The sequence below is a fragment of the Embiotoca jacksoni genome, unplaced genomic scaffold (assembly GCF_022577435.1).
Source record: "Embiotoca jacksoni isolate LCO1_2020_lvr unplaced genomic scaffold, fEmbJac1.0.p SCAF_12, whole genome shotgun sequence".
NCBI lineage: Eukaryota > Metazoa > Chordata > Actinopteri > Embiotocidae > Embiotoca > Embiotoca jacksoni.
Window position 1 is genome coordinate 8,771,012 of NW_027185252.1, and position 19,533 is coordinate 8,790,544.

At 45.0% G+C, this 19,533-nt stretch overlaps 1 protein-coding gene across 1 annotated transcript in view; it reads right to left on the reverse strand.

Moving 5' to 3' along the window:
* Nucleotides 1-18: 18 nt before the first annotated feature.
* Nucleotides 19-19,533, reverse strand: part of zmiz1a (zinc finger, MIZ-type containing 1a) — a 55,839-nt gene continuing 36,324 nt past the window's right edge. Inside the window, exons 4-6 of the mRNA XM_069144104.1 lie at nt 5,845-5,953; nt 2,969-3,082; nt 19-201 (exon numbers count right to left, since the gene is read on the reverse strand). Of these exons, the coding sequence (XP_069000205.1) occupies nt 19-201; nt 2,969-3,082; nt 5,845-5,913 (366 nt within the window). The 5' untranslated portion in view covers nt 5,914-5,953. The remainder of the gene's footprint in view (nt 202-2,968; nt 3,083-5,844; nt 5,954-19,533) is intronic.

A 19,533-nucleotide genomic window follows, 5' to 3' on the forward strand; every position in this document is an offset into this window, starting at 1 on the left:
TGTTTTTGTTGTACTGTTTTACAAGTCAACAGCACTAAATGGCGTGATGTGTGAGCATGCATCTGCTGGCATTTTGGTGAAGCGGTGGGTCTTACCTGCAGATTTAGGAGTGAATTTGTCCCTGTTGGCAGCACACACAGCCAGCAACCTGTAGCCCAGGTCCAAGTCATACCCCTGCTGAGCAGCAACGCGACTCACCACCTGGAGGAAGACCAACAGATCGTGAGTATAGCTGCTGTTCTATGGGCTCTAGTAACTTTTTTTTAATTTTGTTCAATTGCATCATTAAAACACCGCCGTATGGAAGATCCAGTTATTGTAAACTGAATTTCCTTTCTATTCTTAAAAACACTGATCTCTCAATAATAATGCTATGATTATAATAATAACAACACACACACACACGCACGGTGAGATTAACGTGGAGTCTACAGTCTGGATTGCTCCAGCGATCCACAGTCGAGGCGAGTCTGATGACTGCAGCCTCCCTCCTCCAAGAGAGGTAAGAGAGCCAAACCACCAGTCAACTCTGCAGACTTCTCTGAAAGTTTAATCCTAAAACAAGCCTGCACTTGCCCACGAAGTGAACAGAGTTTATCTTCTGGTAAAAAAAAAAAAAAAAATTAAAAAAAAAAAAAAAAAAAGGTGGCTGGTTTAGATACCAAAACAGATTAGGAGCATGTGGAAATAATTGGTACAGAGATATAAATGTCACTATTGTTGATCAGAGTTTATGTGCTGTTAAACTGACGCATTTAATGGTGGTATCGGAGAGCAGAACGAAACAAGAGTAAAGTATGTTTCAGCAAAGTGAACAGAGGTTTAAAAAAAAAAAAAAAAGTAATAGTTGTAATAACCCTTTTGTGTTTATGACAACAACAAAAAAGGTTGAACGTTTACGGGACATGAAGAGGGACCCTCCTGGACTCCAATATAATTTAAAGAGACACTGAGTGCCTTTAAAAAGGACCAAGCAGACAGGTGTAAATCATTATTAGAAGGGAACCCCTTCTTCTGCTTTTATCGGCTGAAGGATGACAACTCCTCTGCTCCCTTTGACCTCAAAACACACATCACCATTAACAAGGTCAGCCGAGTTGCATTTTAAACGGGCCAACAAAACGGCATGCAGGGGTCATGAAGAGCCTTTGCCACAGCACCGCAAGGAAAACTATTATTTAGGGTATTTGATTGTTTTAACCACGAGATTATTCTATAAACTACCACACTTCCAGTAAAATCGTATTACATTCATCCGAAGCTGTTTAGGACATGTAAGGATGTCAACATAATCTATTCAACTGAACCATATTATGCAAACTATTCTGACAAACGGTCAAATCATGCTGTTGTAAATCGTTTAATTTCCTGCGTGAGTGAGTCTGCCCTACAGTGTGTACGAGGCAGGCAGCCAGCTACAGAGGCTAGCATAGATTCAACATGGATTTAACAGTGTTTCACTTCATAAGCCTTTTTCAGCTTAATCCCCCTCTGAGGATGTACATCCAGGCCTATATTGCTGTCAATATGAAAACAGTGCTGCAAGAGGTGCTGCAGGGTTAGTGGGCCATTCATATTCTCGTTTATCTGTTTGCTGGAGGGAGAAAAAAAAAAACATCATCAGTTTTGTAGTTTATTTCTGCTTGTTGTTGAAACGGTCATATGTGCAAGACAGCTTCTGAACAACGTGGGTGATTTTTTTAGAAAAGAGTGGGACTAGAGGCAGAAATAAACCATTCTTTATGTCAGCACGCACTGACATTACCCACAAACTCAACGCAGTATGCAAAAAGAAGAACAACAAACAAACAAAACAAAAAAACTACAACTGTCAAGCAGACAGAGTTAGTAGCGCAGCATGAACAGCTCAGTTATGTCATATTTTATTGGCTCTGGAGCCACCGAGGATCAGGGGATGGCCTTTAACATGCCAAAGGGAACAAGCGTCTCCAAATGAGGCATAGATTTAATTTGCACAGTCGTCTTTACATTTCAGATCAAGCGCTCTGATTCGTAACCGGCATGAAGACAAAATCCTTGAAAGAATGTATGGACTTGTTGCGCGCACTAATTCTCCAGATAAGCAGCAGTTTGCTCTGTGAGTCTGATGAAACAATTTAGCTGATGGAAACAGACCCATGCTGAGAGGGAGCTCAGTGGTGGGCTCCATTGTATAGCTCTTTATCAGCCTTTAAGAGGCTTTTATTGTGATTTACACATTAATGAGCGTTTATCTGTTTGCTCACGTGAACACTTCAGCCGGGAACGGCGTTCCTTCAGCGTTTCAAAGACCATATCTTAGCAACGAACCTGTGAAACATTCAATTCTGCAGCTCTAAGGACTCACTCACACACACACACACACACACACACACACACACACACACACACACACACACACACACACACACACACACACACACACACACACACACACACAAGTATGTGTGAGGTTGTTTTTTTTGACACACCTGGTGCAAACCAGCTCTCTGGCCCTGAACCCAGATCGATTAGAAGTAGCTAGAGAACTGAAAAGTGATAGCCAGAGGTGACTGCCTACTCTCAAACCTGTTCATGTCTCTTTTGTGTATGTATATAAAGCACAGCGTGGAGAAAGGCAGTGACTGATGAGGACTTTTGTCAATGGCCCCTGACAGCCTGGAGGCAGCTGCCACAGAAATAATATAAACCTGGTGAAACTTTAACCTGCATCTAAGAGTTTAAAAAAAATATTGCAGGGGAAAATAAGTACGAGCCAAAAGTCAATATTATTATAGCACGAATCATGTTTCAGCTGTTGCGCAGTCTGTTTAATGGCAACATCTTAAAAGTAGGCTAAAAGCCTCAGAAGTGGACACATCAGCTCATCTTCTTTCCCCAAGTATCCAAAATCTAATTATTGTTTTGCTAATGCCTCCTAAAAAGTACCCGAAAACCTCAACGAAGACCATAATTAGTGTTTGCGTACCGTCAGACATCCCATGAGACTTTGCTCGAAAGGTCGCTGGAAGGCCCGGGGATCTCCACACCAGTCGAGCAGCTCTGTGGCCGCTGAGTGGAAGTTGGCCGGGTTCTGTAAGTGCTGTGCAAACAGAGAGAACGGACAGCGCCATTAGAAACAATGGGAAATAATGAGTGTTATTTTTTTCACAGGAAGAACAAATTGGAAAAACACTGAAACCGAATAGTTCTGCAGCCTGGCGTTTTCCCCTCGAAACTGCCTCAATTTGATGTCTTGTGTTTCTTCACAACCCTGTGAGGACCTTGACTCTTTCCAATGTACGCCCACTCAGGGCTCTGCTGCATTGTGGGAAGGAGATCACACCCATATCAACAATGATGCCAGTGTTTCTTGTTAATCTCTCTTGGCAACACCCATCCCTCACCCCCATGACCCGCACGGCAACCAAATCTTTCCCTTCAAATCCTCCTTCTCTCTCTTCCCCTCATTCACTGCCTGTTTTTGGAGTGTAACAGAGCCTCGGCACCAGAAGTCCACTGGCTGACTTGGCTGTGCACAAAGAAAACAACCTTGGTCCTGGCAGCTATGTGTGCAGACTCAATACGAGCCGTTGGTGTGCTGTCTAATCTCTTTCAGTCTCTGTCTGTCTCTCTCGCTTGTTCACTGAGGCCTGAAACAGTTGAGTCTTTTCTTCCCAGTGTCTGAAGGCTACTGAGGCTGGCAGGACACAATAAGCGATTTTAAAATTGGGATCCCTTTCTTCATGGCTCAGGAGGTTAATAGCTCTGAAATGGCGCAGAGCTGCAGCTTGTTCAGTCAGCGAGATTGAGCCCACTTGAAAGCATTTATTATTCCCATCTAGAGCTGAAGCGTCTTGTTTTGTGTGTTCGTGCAGAGAAGGTAGAACTATTGTCTTTAGGGGGCAGCAGAGGTGAGCGTTTTTGAAAGGGCAGCTTTTTGGTAATGTGCGACAAAGGGGCTCTCCCTTCGCCGAGTGCAGTGTGTCAGGCCTGGTACCCGCCCACAGAGAAAATCTCTGAGAGTTTCCAATGATATCATGGGCTTCAAGAGAGGCCTTGAGTGACTCATCTTTTGTGATGTGAAGATTAGCCATTATATAGTTAGTTGTGGACTCTCGCAGGGGGTTTGACTGACGAAGCAAAGCACGGGAGAGCGAGAGAAAGTGAGGGATGCTCTTGCTGAGTGAGAGGGAGGAGAAGAGCCTGTTCTAGATGAGCGATATAATCTGGCATTATTGCTGCTTGATGGGAGGCGTATCAGCCTCCAGCGCAAGAGGAATCAGAACTAGCACAGCAGGGGCTGTCTGTCTAGATCTGAACTCACAGCTCCTCTTGCTGCAGCGCTCGCCACCGACTCTGCCTGACAACCTCGACTCCGGTGTGAGGGGGGAGGACAGCGGAGTGAAATAGCTCCGCTGGATTGAGGGAGGAGGACGGGGCCCGAGCTGTTCTTGTTGTTGTTGCTGATCAGGGTTGGATGAGGACGAGAACGGGGGGGGGGGGGGGGGGGGGGGGGTTTTGGGATCCCTTTCCACCAGTGATGGGGTTTCAGCACACAAAGAGCCAGACCTTTGACAGATTGTCCTCTGTGAGATGACAGACTGACTTACCCCCTTTTCAGTCCAGCCAAGGATCAGGCTGTTCAGTGCCTACCTGGCTGCATGAAAAACAGCATAACACCTGGCGCCGTGCCAGCGGCTTTCCCCAAACCAAAACAACACCCTGCTGGCAGAGCTGCTGCCAGCAGCAGAGCTCACTGACGAACTCAGTCCCTTTGAAGTCTGGTTTACTACGAGCTCTATTACCACCAGAGCTGAGGAGTATATAAACCAAACAACAATTAGTGCGTTTATTAAGCTCGACGTGTTAAATCCGGCTATTTAGGGCTTATCAGTGACGCCGAGGAAAGTAAGTGAGAGGGCTTTGAAAAGTGAGCGGTGTCAATTCCACCTAATTTTTTTTACTCATTTCAAAAAGCTGACATTCGGGGTGGGGGGGGGGAAAGGCTTTTCTAAGATTTTGACATCAACACACAGCAACGGCAATCAAAGTAAAAGAGCTGAGGCAATCACAGTCTGTTCAGATGAAGTTTATTACAGTGTGTATGCGGGAGGTTAGGTGGGAGTTATCCATCATTCACGGATTCATTCGAAGGCATGGTGTCATATGGATGTTGGGAGAAAGGATGACACCCACGTAACATAAACAAATATGCCCACAGCCAGCCGGGCCGGCTAGCCAACCAGTCTACGAGTTCCTGTGGACTATTAATCACAGGCAGAGGCGGTAGCCTGGGGTCCTGTCTGTCTGTCTTTCTGTCTTTCTGTCTGTGAAGAGTCCCCTGAAAGCTGACAGTCAAGGAAGCATTTAAGTAAAACCACAACAAGGGCCGGCATACGTCAAAGAGTCAGGAACGTGATGGAAGGGAACACAGGACCAGGAGATGGGAGAAAAAAAAAAGAGGGAGAGAAGTAGAGTCTGTTATGTTGCTAGTCTCTTTGAAGTCTATTCTTGTGTTCGCTGCCAGATTTGCCTCCCTCCCTCTCTCTCTCTCTAGCTCTCTCTCTAGCTCGCTCTCTAACTCGCTCTCTCTAGCTCTCTCTCTCTAGCTCTCTCTCTAGCTCGCTCTCTCTAGCTCTCTCTCTCTAGCTCTCTCTCTCTAGCTCGCTCTCTCTCTATGACCCTGTGCAACATGATCTGTGTGACTGGAGCTAATGGCCAGAAAAACTGATGCCCATATAAGGTGCTGAGAGGAGAAAGTAATGCAGCAAAGCAGAGGAAATGTAGATTCTTCTGTCTTTGCCTTGAATCCATGTCTGCAGAGCAGTAAAACAAGTTAAAGGAGGACTTGGGAGTACACACCTGTTTGATGCACTGCAGCCTGTCATTGGTCTGCTGGATGTGCCGGTCCATTGATGGTAACGTGTTCATCCTGATGTCTCTACCGGGACTCCATTAAAAGTTCTTTACTCTGGAAAAGAAGAGGAGGAGAGGTACATCGGTTAGGACGGGTTTCTGTCAGCGTTTTAGTAGCTTGACAAATTTTCAAACAGAGGAGCCAGCTTGTTTAGGCTGACTCATTGAAGAGCTTGATCTGCCTCGAGCGCATCGTTGTTTTTTTTTGGCAAATTCATGAAACTGAGATGTTCCACAGCAGCGCCTTTGCCGGAAACATGATGAAACTGAAAGAAAACTTTTCCGCTTCATGCTGCTCATGGGAGAAAATCACTCGCTGCAACTGAGAAAGGACAACTGCCTTAACCGTCTTTAAAAGAAGCAAACCACACAGTCAAGGTTATCAGCGTGGCATAGACAACCAATTTACTCCGACATCTAACAAAAGATAAGCTTCAGCTTCGCAACATCTCTTTCTTTCTGTGTACATTTCGCTCAGATCCAACTGAGTGAGCAGCAAGGAGAACAATTTCAGCCCCTCCGACCATCTCGGCGAAATGGATTAATAGGTATCGTGCTGGTTTGCCAGTGAGGCCTCCGTCCCTCACCATCCCTCTGTGTTTATCTCCATCAGTGTTGGTCCGCCTCACATTCCTCCACACAAAAGGCCAACTGAGAAACCACAGGTGGGGGCAGGGCTCCAGAAAGCTGCTCGGTGCTGATAAAGGGTCCCCCCCAAAGATCCCCCGCTGTGAGAGACAGAGCGAAAGAGTGAATATATGATGGAAGCGTAGTGCTCAGCTGGGGAGTTTTCATGTGCAGCGCTCGGTCTGGTGTGCTTATCTTGGAAAGAGTATTGCAAATATGCACACTCTCTTTCTCTTTTACAGACACAGGCAGGCGCGCGCGCGTGCACACACACACACACACACACACTTAAGAGCATGTAAACACAAAAGCTACAAATTTTCACTTTGATTAAGCGTAAAGGTAAAACTTCAAAGCAACACTTTGAGAATAAGACTGTATTACTAATCCTCAGAGCTTAAGCATTACCAGAGTAGAATTACCTGGAGTGCACTTGCAAAGTCTTAAACATCAGCTTATACACTGCTCGCATGAGTGAGGAGGAATTCTGGTCAAACGGTGGACAGCAAAATGTCTCCCGTCAGGTTATGTGCGGAGAGCCAGCCCCGACGTGACGGTCAGATTTGAATACAGCAGAGCACAGAGCCACTCCAGCCCGTGCATTACATGACCAGAACTTTGGGGTGGCCTCATTCTGCTGCTGTGCCTCCATGCATCCAGCAGATGTCTCCCTCTCCTGCCGCTAACCAGCATGTCTTTTTCACCCACCACACCTGGAGCAAGTGGTCCAGCGAGGGCTCCTTTAAGCCCTGACAAGTGCTACAAATCCCCTTCAGCGGTCCAGGCAGCTCCACAGTGCGCTAACAGGGCACGCTCCAGCCCAGCGTTGGCCGTCTGACCTTGTAGCTATTGATTAACTGTTTCTCCTCCAGCTCCCCTTCCTGCTGTCCCAACACATCGGAGCCAAGACTGAAAGGGAAGCAGGAGGAGGAAGAGGAGAAGGAGGAAGAGGAGAAGGAGGAGGAGGAGGAGGACGGGTGAGGGGTGGGGAGGAGGAAGCTGCATCTTTTGCCCAAGAAGCTCTTTCTCTTTCCTTCCCTCTGTTGTACTTTCACCACACACACACACACACACACACACACACACACACACACACACACACACACACACACCCCTCCCATAAACATGCAGTGCTTTTGTTGGTCGATGAAAAAGACGGCACCCTCAGGTTCTGGAAGGAAAATGAGTGAAGTGGAAATGTGACTGGGCTGTGCTCAGTGAGCGGCAGTGTAACCGAGATATGAAGTCAATCCACCTGGCTGGCTGGCTGGCTGGCTGGCTGGCTGGCTGGCTGGCTGGCTGGCTGACTGACTGACTGACTGACTGACTGACTGGGCCGACAGAGGCTCCGGCAGCACCACACCCCCATCGAGGGGGAAAATGTGTTGCATAACAGATGATGCTTCAGTGTAAACAGAGCAAAACTCTCCCTGTTGCCCCGCATCCTCACCCCTCCATGTTTACTGTCAAAACACAGTAATCTGTCATCTGCTCATAGGAAGGGAAGCTGGATGTCCCTGTCTTCACTTTTTCAACAGATTCCTGATTACAGCCGGACTGAAAAGCATCTTCTGTGTGCAGCAGTGGGAAATTCACCCCCTTCTTTTCCACATTTGTATTTTCTGATCCCGAGACTTTTTGGCCCACTTCCATCGTTGTTTGAAGACGCACACGCCAAAGACAGGCCCGCTTAATCTGTATTGTCTTCCCAGCATCTTAATCGGCTACACTCTGCATCGCTTACCAGAGGTGCAAAGGAAAGGATTACACATCCAATTATGATGTGCATTTTACAACCTCCCTTTAAACAGCAGTGGGAGGATGCAGCTATGAATCAGAGCAGAGTAACAAACCACAAGTAACACTAACATCCAAGGAAGCTTCTGTCTCTTTCTCTCACTGTCTCAAGCATGCACACACACAACACACACACACACACACACACACTTTTTGTTTCCCTCCTTCTCTCTTTCCGGAGCAAAACAAGCTGGGGGAAGCGGGGCAAGAAATAAGTGCTCTGAAACAAAAGCACAGTAATATGAAAGGCACTGAAGTATGTCAGGAAGGGGGCAAGAAGGGCCGGGCTCCGAGGGGGAAAAGAAACAGAGACAGGAAAGGAGAGGACTGTTGAAATTATCTCTTCATTATCAGCGGCAGCAAACACACACACACACACACACACACACACACACACACACACACACACACGTATTCATACGTACACACACACACGCACACACTCAGTGTATGATCACTCAGAGCATGAGTGATTTCTCATTTCAGACAGATGACTACCACCTTTGTCAAGTGCAGCTTGCTTTGTGAATGCGATCAGGCGGTGGGGGTGGGAGGGGGGTGGGGGGGGTGTTACATGGGAGCTCGTGATACACTCCGATACTGTGCAGTGCGTAGGAGTACATCAGGAGCAGGGCGGAGTGACATGGCTGCAATCAGTACCGTGATAGGTTAATCAGGGTAGTTTAACGTTCTTCTTATTATTATAGGGCAATGCAAATGTATGCAAAATTACCTGTCTAATCATCAACTGCTGGTAAAAAACTAATACGGTACAAGCTGTGCTGCACCGAGATGAAACATATCAAATTCAAGTCAATTTAAAAAAATTTCCCTTCTCTCCCTCAAGGGCCGATTTGAGGCAAACAAGTCTGCAGACGTGAATACTGCGAACTCCATTACCGATAATCTTATATGGCTTTTTGAGGACTTTCTCTTTGTTAGGCTTCGTGAGGGATCTCTGTGTTTTTGTCAATAATTGTAGAGCTGAGGTGAACAACACCTTGAAATAGATTTTTTTTTTTTTTTTTTGATTTTGACAAAGGAATATAAACCAGTGATGAATACCGAAGAATAAACTCCTCATTGATGTTGACGTGGCACAAAAACTTCAGCTGCTTATTTTGTTTGAAATGATACGAGAAAGGATATGACCACATCAGTACAATACAATTCTGTTGAAAGTTGTTTAACAGTGATATCAAATTAGAAGACAAATTATAGGACTACAAGTCCTGTCGCCACACCCATGGCAAGCACGATGTAGATGTTTTCTTAAAACGTTTTTTTTTTTTTTTTTTTTTACATTTTCTAAAGTTTGCATGTGTTTCACAGTGTTTAAGGGAAGAAGTATATTCCCTGCATAAGAGATTTTAAGTTAAATAATGATGAATTTGTGCACGATAATAAGGAGAATGGTCCTCTTCTAAATCTTCTAAAGGTCAGTTTAAGTGCAGAGGGCAGTGCTGAAGAATATAAAAGAGCAATCAGGTGAAGTTTGAGCAGAGATCGTCTTCATTATGAAAACTATCGCTCCTGCTCTCCGGACCCAGTGGGGGATCTTCTTCCCTCCTCTTCCTCATCTCCGGTTCTATAGCTGCAGATTTTCTTGCTGTTCCATGCTTTTTGTTCCCCTTTCCTGTAGCCCTCAGACATCATTAGAACCACCCAGCATGTGACTCCCTTACACCACCTTCCATTTTCAGTTCTATCGTTTTCTTCTCCCCGTCCCTCATATCTCAAACCTCCTGCCACTCTTCCTCCTTCCTTCCCCCTTCCTGGGGCCCTGTGTGGGAGCTGCCATAACAGGAGGTGGAATGGATTCATTTGCTCTAATGTGGTTTGGGCTGCAGCGTGGCACGGCACAGAGCGACACTTTAGAGTCTCTCTCCCTCTCTTTCTCTCCCTGTCTGCAGTTCATGTGTTTTCAAACAGGCCAATCAACACCACTCAGCTGTGCTGGCCTCTCTCTCTCTCTCTCTCTCACTCACTCACTCTCTCTCTCTCTCTCTCTCGCTCACACTACCTCTAGTGGTAAACTCCTGTAGCCAGACATTTCCTTTTTCGCTCTCATTGCCTTTATTGTCTTCAGTCCATTCCACTCTGTCCTCTGCTACTGCTTCTTCATTTTATACAAACCCACTTCATATGTTTGTCTTCCTGCCTTGTTTCTGCCTTTTTTTTTTTTTTTGACTCCCTGCTAATCCTCTCCTCTACTAATCTCTGTCGCTCTCCTTTTTCCCTCTCAGCAAAGCCAACTATTAGTCATATCGCGCCCTCTGGGCTTTACAAAAGTCAACCCTCAACACAACATCATAACCACCGACCTGAGTAAAAATGTGAAATGACTTGTCCCAGGGGTGGAGAAAAAATAAATAAATAAATAAATAAAAACAACTCTAAATGTTGCCGTTTGTTTATCTTCTGTTTTAATGTGACAACCACAGGAGCAGCGGGCAGCTATGTGACACCCAACACTGCAATGCAAACAGCTGTGATGTGGGGATATGTGAGCAGCTCGGTTGCCGTCTATAAATATGGAGCTTCTGTTGTGGAGTATTGCAGGTATGCGCCACCAGATACTCCCGGGAACAGCCAATTATTTCACCACTCAATGTGTGACATCAAGAAGGAGCCGGAGAACGGCCTTCATCTTCAGCTAATTCTGCTCATTTGGATGGACGACACTTAGCAGGACTTTAATATTATAACGCTTCGAATTGATTTCCTTCATTATGACGATAATTTGGGAATGACTAACATCACGAGATATGTGCACATAAGATATTAGAGATGCAACAAATTATTATGTCTTTTTGATTAACTGTTTACGCTATAAGATCTAGAAAAATAGTTTTAAAAAAGACCATGTAAGGTTTGATGATCCAATGTGATGTCAGTTTTCTCAAACTAACAGGCAAAGGTCAGGCAGTGTTACACCCACAGTGATACAAATAAGACATAAGCAGGAAATCCTGTTATTGGATGAGTTGGAAGAAACAAGTAATTGACATTTTGATTAATAAATAAAACTTAATTCATTATCTAAAATGCTAGATGAAATTTCTGTTATTTCATGGATAGATAAACCACCTGTAGCAATAAAGTAATGTTGATGATTGGATAAAAATGTTCTGACGAATGATTAAACTAATAACTGTTACAGCAGGAATATCATTAGTAATGCGAAACCGGCAGCGTCATGAATTGTTCTTCCCATTTGCATTCAAATAATTTTTGAAATAATGTGAGCCGCACTGCCGCTTTAACAATCACTAAGCAACTAAGCATTTATAATGTTAATGCTTTCATATCAATGATGGGTCAAATGACTACTTGTAGGCGAAAGGTGTTGCCTGAGGAGGGAAATCCACAGATAATTATCACCTGATTGTAGTTCCACTCGGCTCGATGGAGCTTCTGAGCTCTCACTGCTCACATAGAGACATTATCAGCCAGAGCAGAAATCTGTTGTCAGTGGGAAAGTTCAGAAAAATCTTCAATTACTTACAAATTTAGCAGCTACCTAGTGAACATACTGGAGCATTTAGCGGCTAAAGACTCAAATATTTCACTGAGGAGTCTGTGGAAACCAAAGACAGCCCTCAAAGAAGAGTCAGTATTGGACCTACATTAACTTGGTGGCCAAAGACATGAATACAGATGATGCTATTGTAGCTCTGCATCTGTTGCATGTATAAATAAAAGCCGCTATAAGCTTGTCATGTTAACTTATTGTATGTCAGCGTTTTGTTTACAGCTTGTAAATCAGCGATCGCATGCCACGCTTTACCACATTATAATCATAACGAAAACACTGCATGATACCTAATGACATCTTATATCATGGCGCAATATTATATTATAATATTAAACAGCTGTAATGTCAACAAAGTGGGTATTTATGCCTTGTTGCTTTCCCTGCACGAGCCATGTTTTTGTTTTTATTGTCTCCAGTGCATTAATAAGGAAAGGCCATCTATCTAACCGTGAGATAGGAAATCAGGTCACCCACGAGCTGAACGGAGCTCGAGCATCGCATGATGAATGAATGAACTCCTTATTCCATAGAATGTTCCAGTTGCTGAGGACTATAAATACCAGCTGGGGAAGATTGTATGTCCTGGCTGCCACATCCGATTTTCCACTGTCACGAAAGGCAAGATTCTATCACTCGTGATGCACAGGGGATGAAGCGTGTGCGTGTGCGTATGCGTGTGCGTGGGGAACACACAAAGCTACAGCTTTTATCATTGTTCGAGGTCTTCGGAGGACAGCCCGAAATACTGGGCCCTTTCAGTGAAAGAGTGTATAAATCTCGTAAGGTTTATTAAGTGGAATAACAGCAGTCTAGTACATATTTGAGACAATGTGACAAGAGGAGAGGAGAGGAGAGGGGAGGGGAGGAGAGGAGAGGGGAGGGGAGGGGAGGAGAGGGGAGGGGAGGGCAGGAGAATGATTGACAGCACAGTCTGACAGGCTTGTGTAAAGCTAACCTTATGGGCCTGACTCCAGCAGAGCTGTTAGCTCACACACCGCCCCCTGTGGCTGCTGAATGGGTAAACTGACAAATTCCATGTCCTTTGGTTTCAGCACTGGCTAACTGCTGACCCAAATGCAATTAAACAACATCCACCAGGGTGAGTGTAACACATCAATGTATGGTAGCATATGAATGCGCATGTGAGGAGAGAGAGAGAGAGAGAGAGAGAGAAAGATGAAGTGTGTTCAGGAAAGAGAAACAGAGAGACAGGGGCAGGGAGTGAGACTTACAAAGAGTGAGTGTGATTCAATCTGCTCACTAAGCCATGAAATGGTATTGGTGTCATTAGGGAGAGCAAAAATATATCTGTGCCAGCCTGCCCTCCACTCTCCTTGTCTTTGACACTCCAAAAGCAAAATCCTTACGAAAAAAGCAACCAGCTCCAACCTCTTTGCACTTGGGGGGAAACAACATTTCCTGCAGTGCCGCAGCTCCTGCCGAGCAGCCTTTATTTCTCCCACTGATCCTTTATTGAACAAATCCAATTAATAATAGTTTAAAAAAACCACAAAAAAAAAACCTTTCCAATTAGTAATCGTGTTGAAAACAGTGTGAAATAATACACACAGTACAACCAGTACAGCATAGAAGATGCCATTCCTTGAAAGACTCCCAACAAAAAGGTTATTAGACGGCTGTGCAAGGACTGTTTGATATAATAAACAATCACGACCCTGTCATTCAAAACTGATCAACAGAATACAGAACTAATTAAATTAAATCCACTACAAAGTCATTGGATGTCTTATAACCTAACAAGTGCATGAAGAAATGTCTACCACAAATACATAATTAAAACAGACAATTCAAAAAAGATTATATGAAACAACTCCAAACCCACACCTCAGATCACACATAGATTTGTTCTTTTGTTTTAAGCTGCAGAAGCTTCCTAAACTTTCACAAGTGTCTGCCTTCAACCTCATTTAACTGTGTAATGATTTATAAGTATTTATCCCTAAATCAGCTTTCTTGAAGAAGATTATGGGATGATAGTATCTATAAACAGCATCCAAACTAACATTGCACCTGCCAAAATAAGACATTATTCAATTTTATAATTAAAATCGGTTAAATCAGGTACGTGGTTGAGTTCTAACTGCTGGTAGGCAGCTCAGAAAACACTACCAAGCATGTGCAATGAATAAAAAGTAAGCAACTGAGATATTCAAATGTTTATCTAAAAAGAAGTACATCGTTATTGATTTTTTTTCCACCACCCTATCTACAGTAGCCCCTGGAGTTGGTACAGAATAAAGGACTTGTTCAAGGACACTAGAACAAGACTGATGTTTGCCAGTACATGCACCGGGTCCTCCGATACAAGAGCAGCTTGTGTAACCAGCGAATGCAACGAAATACAAACAAATCACGTTTTTGGAGCTTCGCAAACAAATCCTTTGACGGTGGATTTTTGTTTTTGTTTTTTTTGTATTAAACAGAAAGAGCTAAATAACCTCAGAGGCAGCGAGACCTTCGTGCGCGGGTAGATGGGAGAATGATGCACTCATTCATCTTGCTCTGTGACTTTGTTCACCACGGTGTTGAGATTGAGCGTATGAGTGGCAAAGAACACAAAACATCTGCTTGCTGCGAAAATCAAAACAGCCTAATGGTGTACACAGAGCAACAGTTTTCATTCACTGTAGGGACAATCCACACAGGTATCATTTGGCACAGCGAGCGCAAAAAAAAAACAAAAAACAGCCCTGAAAGGCTAATGTGCTTCACTGCAGCTTTTACAAAACACTCCTTTAGTGCTACAAAGCACTCCGCTAGTGTTTGAGTACGTTCATTTGTGATCTCAAGTCCATCCTATCAGCTTATCTTCACGCATGCATGTGTGCGTAACATGTCGAAGTGATGTCTGACATAGCAGACGCAGAAACAGACATACCGCAGCCTCGAGAGGCTTCGGCATGTGTAATTGGGCTCATGTGTGTGTTTTCTACACGAGATGTTTTTTTTTTCCTACTGGGGCTCTGCTTGTAAGATTCAAGGTATGTGGAAGGAGTGCGTTGAGACAGGACAGACAAATAGATGGGAAGAGAGAGGGAGACAGAAAAACACTCGCACAACATATTACATGTAGTGGGAGGTGGGGTGAGACGAGCAGGGAGAGATAGGAGGGGGGGAAATGGTTGCAAGAGCAGGAGCGAGAGATGGCGAGAGGTCATCCTTGGGTAATTTGTTTTGGTCCTCTCAGAGCGCAGACACACAGGGAGCAGGTAAACCAATTACAGTGTGACATGAATCACTAAGACCTACAGGCAGCCACGCAGCTGGCCGGCCAGCCAGCACAGCCGGAGCAGTCAAACAGTCGACTGAGTGCGCGCTGTCTCTTCCCCTAAGTGCTGGTCAATCACAAGCCACAGCCCTCGTCCCTCGTCCCTCCCTCGACCGTGATTGCACATCTGGAGGGAACCGATGAGAGAAAACAACAAACATAATTTCCCCACGCGCTGAGAGATCCCGCGAAGCTCCTGACGGCTTTTTAACGTTTATCTCCAATAGATCTGGATGTTCTTCTGAAGAAGACCACTTTAGCCCGGCTGCAGGGAAACCAATACTGGACATGCAGTGCATTTACAGGGAATATGGGCGCATCATTTACAATATCTGGGACTTCCGCGATTGCTTCATCTGTGATCAAATTTGTTTTGGTTTCCTCGGTTCCATCCCATTTTTAAACCACAAACAATAACGATGAAGATGTGTCCTCCTTTGAAGAAGCACAAGGTTGGATGTCAAATTGTAATGGATGTTAAAGCAAAGCCAACTACTCCAGGGGGAAGTATTTACATGACAAAGACTTAAAGCAATTACTTTAATTTCCTTAATCGCCCGGTGGCTGCCAAAACGATGTTGTGTCAGGCCTCAGTCATGCCAACGCCACTGGCTACATAACAGAGAACCAACTTCAATAAACAATCATCTAGGTCCCTTTCTCTGTGGCAGCATCCCTAATCCTCGCGTTGATGCTAAACTGACAGGAGCAGGATTGGACTGGATTAGATATCGCCTCGGCACTTGGGTTTTATTTGAAGTGGCCTCGATGCAGGTTGTAGATTCAGAAGGGGTAAATATTTGATGAAGGGCGTTGGTGTTGGGCTTGCTGCTGCCAGGGGCTGTTCTAAGGGAGCAACTAATAAAGACAGCAGCAGGCAGGTTGTCGATCACCACCGGGGCGCTGGCTGAGTAGAAGTGGCTGCAGAGCCGGTCGCCCCCTCAGCATGTTTACCAAAGAACCTGATCTTCTAATGTTAGCTCAGCGGGCAAAGATAGCTCTTTCCTCGACTGTACATCAGTGTGCAGTCTCGTGCATCCGCGCGCGCACACACACACACGCACACACACACACACACACACACACACACACACCACACCACACCACACCACCAATGGGGCTGCAGTGAGGCACAGTTGGAAGAGATTTCCTAAGATGTTAAATCTACCATCTTGCTGCCCCTTGAAATTAATAAGGGCCTCTGAACTTCTCTCTGAGAGCCACTAACTGGCCATTTGCACTGTCTGGCTCCGCTGGAAAAGGAACTCCCTTCTTCCTCTCATGAAAACCCTCTTTTCTTTTTCTATCTTCTCTCCATCACACCCGCTGTTCTCGTTCCTCTCTCTCTTTCACCCCACAATTTCCTATCTATTGTCTTCCTTCGATCTCCACCCTCTTCATCTCAGTCCCTTCTCCTCTCTTAACACCCCCCCCCCCTCACCACCACCACCACCTCCCTTCAGCTCTCTCTCTCTCTCTCTCTCTCTCTCTCTCTCTCTCTCTCTCTCTCTGGCCCTAAAACCAGCCCCTCGGCCGCCCGCTTGCGCTCACTCAGATGGCTGTTACCATGACAACCCCGTTCTTTCAGCTCTCGCAAAATAATGAAGACAATGTGTTTTCCATTTAGATGAGTTTTCTGGTGCAGCGGGGAGATATGGAGTGTCCATCTTGCCTCCTCTCTCACTGCGGAGGAAATGTAATAAAAAGAAAAAAGAGGGGTTTCTAACCCCTCTCTCTCTCTCTCTCTCTCTCTGACACACTCCTTCGCTCTGCCTCTCCACAGACTCGTGCACACACAGGTTAGGGTGCCGTGTAAGCCAGCTGGATGGTAAAAGTGTGCTCAGTCCTTCTTACCACAGCGGCTAGAATAGCAACAAAACCTTATGTCTGGCTGGAATTGAAACAAAGCACAGCATCTAAGGAAATAAATTTCAAATTCCTGTCATCTCTGTGTAAAAAAATAAATAAAAAATGGGACTTTCTGATTTACAAAAAACTGCAATAAAATCACAGTAGCCAAATTGTCTGTGATAGATTACAGAGTCCTGCTCCCTGTTGTCAAATCCAAGCTCTGACAATGATAAACTGAACATTTCAAGTCTTATTTTTTTTTTTTTTTGTGTTGTTTTTTTTTGGGGGGGGGGGGGAGGGGGGAGAGAGACTTAGCGATGATATTTTCACAGCATAATGCTCCAGTGCGAGAATAAATGCCATGACAACTCAAATTGATGGAAAGAGCTTTCTTTCTTTCTCTCACTGGTGTGGATTTATTAACTTGCGCGGCACACGGGGGGAGCTGAAATGCAACCAGTCGTTAAGACTGAAAAACGCTGCTCTGAGAGGTAATTCATTTGCAAAATGCTGCCATTTTCACCCAGGGGTTCAACGTAAACAAGCAAATCCAGTTTGTTTTTTTCTTTTTTTGAAGTGCTTCATTTTTAAATGTAAGCTGTGTCGCAATAAAAAAAAAAAAGCTTTGGCTGTGAAAGAAAAAACCCTGAAAATCAGCCTACATGTAAGTTAAAGGTGAAAGAAATAGTTTATAGTTGTTTTGTTCATAAACACTGGCAGGACTTTGCAAAGCCTTAAAAAATAACATGCATACATTCAAAAGTTGAGGCAGCTGATCTGCACAGGTCAGAACCCTGGCATACTGTATATACTGTAAATATATAACCTTCTGCCTTAGAAACAGAAGAGACACACAGAGTGTGAGCGAACACAGAAAGAGTGAGCAGTCTAATATGTGTATGTCTGTGTGTTTACAGTGGAAATAGTGAGTCTGGGACATTTTCTTTGGGTCTCTTTTCCAGTGTTTATGGAGAGCGGTGAGGAACAACACTTCCTGAGAGGAAAGCCAGCTTTCCGAGTCCAAACCCTATTCCAAGCCACGCAGACGGGGAACGCTCTGTCTCCGATTTATGTTTTCCACCCAGTGCTGCGTAAACACGAGTACAGAAAGACTGGTGTGCATGTGCATGGGGGTGTTTCGGATAATCCCCACACACAAAACAAAGGCGGGCAAGCAGACTAATCACAGACAAATGAGCCAAAACATCTCCGACTGCAGTGATATAGCCCAGCGTTTAGCGGCTTTAATAAACCTTTCTTGTGAAGAAGTTGTTGGGAGAACTTGACATAACGAAGGTCAAGCCTCATCAAAATCCCACTCCCTTGACCCCCCTCCTACTTCCCTCGCAAGTTTCCTCCCCCTGGCCTGTCAAAACAGGTGACAGACGGGTCTAAAAAGAAAAGCTGGGAGGAGAAACTCTCTGCTTCTCACTTTCTCTCTCCCTGCCGGCCGCCCTCTGCTCATTCTTAATTACATCCAGATCAGACTATTAATGAAGTCGGTCTGATTTTAACAACACCTACAGGGAGTGAAGGAGGGGTTTCCTCAGCCAGGGAGCATATCAAATCAAACCGGGCTCACGGCCTTGACAGGTTTTGTAGCCAATTAAAATGGCACGCTAAAGCAAAGTAAGACGAATGATTATTTTCACTGTCGATTGATCCGTCCATTATTTTATTTTTTTGATTAAAAGAGCTCTCGCAGTTGAACAGTGTCGAACTCACGGTGGGCGAACTCCAATGACATCACACGAGGCAATTTCAGATTTTGCACATGTAGTGCTGTCAAGACCTGTAAACAGATTTTTGTATGTAAAATCAAAAGGCATTCCCACTTAATCAATGAACTGTTTCGTCGAAGAAATGTCTCAAGCTGATTTCGGCGTTCTGCAGAATATGCTTCGTTCCTTAGCTGTTTCTGCGTTGGGGGGGGGGGGGATGCACCATCCATCGGCTCTCTGCAGCGAGGTGGTGACAACTCGCCGTGTGTATGCCGGTGCGTACATTTAAACAAACCTAATCATCGGCTACAGCAATACCCGTCACACCGCCGTCTTTTCTCACACTGTTTACTTGCCTGCTGTGAGGTAAAATTCCACACGTTTGATCCTCAAAGGGTACACCGCCAGCGACGCACGTACAAACGCATGCACAAATACAAGGTGGGGGTTGTGCATTATATGGTTCCACATGTATACAGCGATGGCAGCCTTTTGATGAGCAGGTTGGCCCGAATGGGGGCTTTAAAGTGCTCCGGTGATGCGGTTGCTTCCCACATGCATCCATATTTGATGTACGGCATGTGGCGGGAAAAAAAAAACAGGCTCTGCGCTCGAGGCGCTGTGATCTCCTCAAGACACTCCTGTCAAAACGCATGATGGTACGATGTGTGCTGAAACAGTCTTATGTATTGTGTACGTTTACACATGTGAGCCTGTGTGTGTGTGTGTGTGTGTGTGTATACACACAAATGTCTGCCTCTTTCTGTAATACCATTGTCCATTGCCACCTGCAGAGCACAGCAGCATTAAGA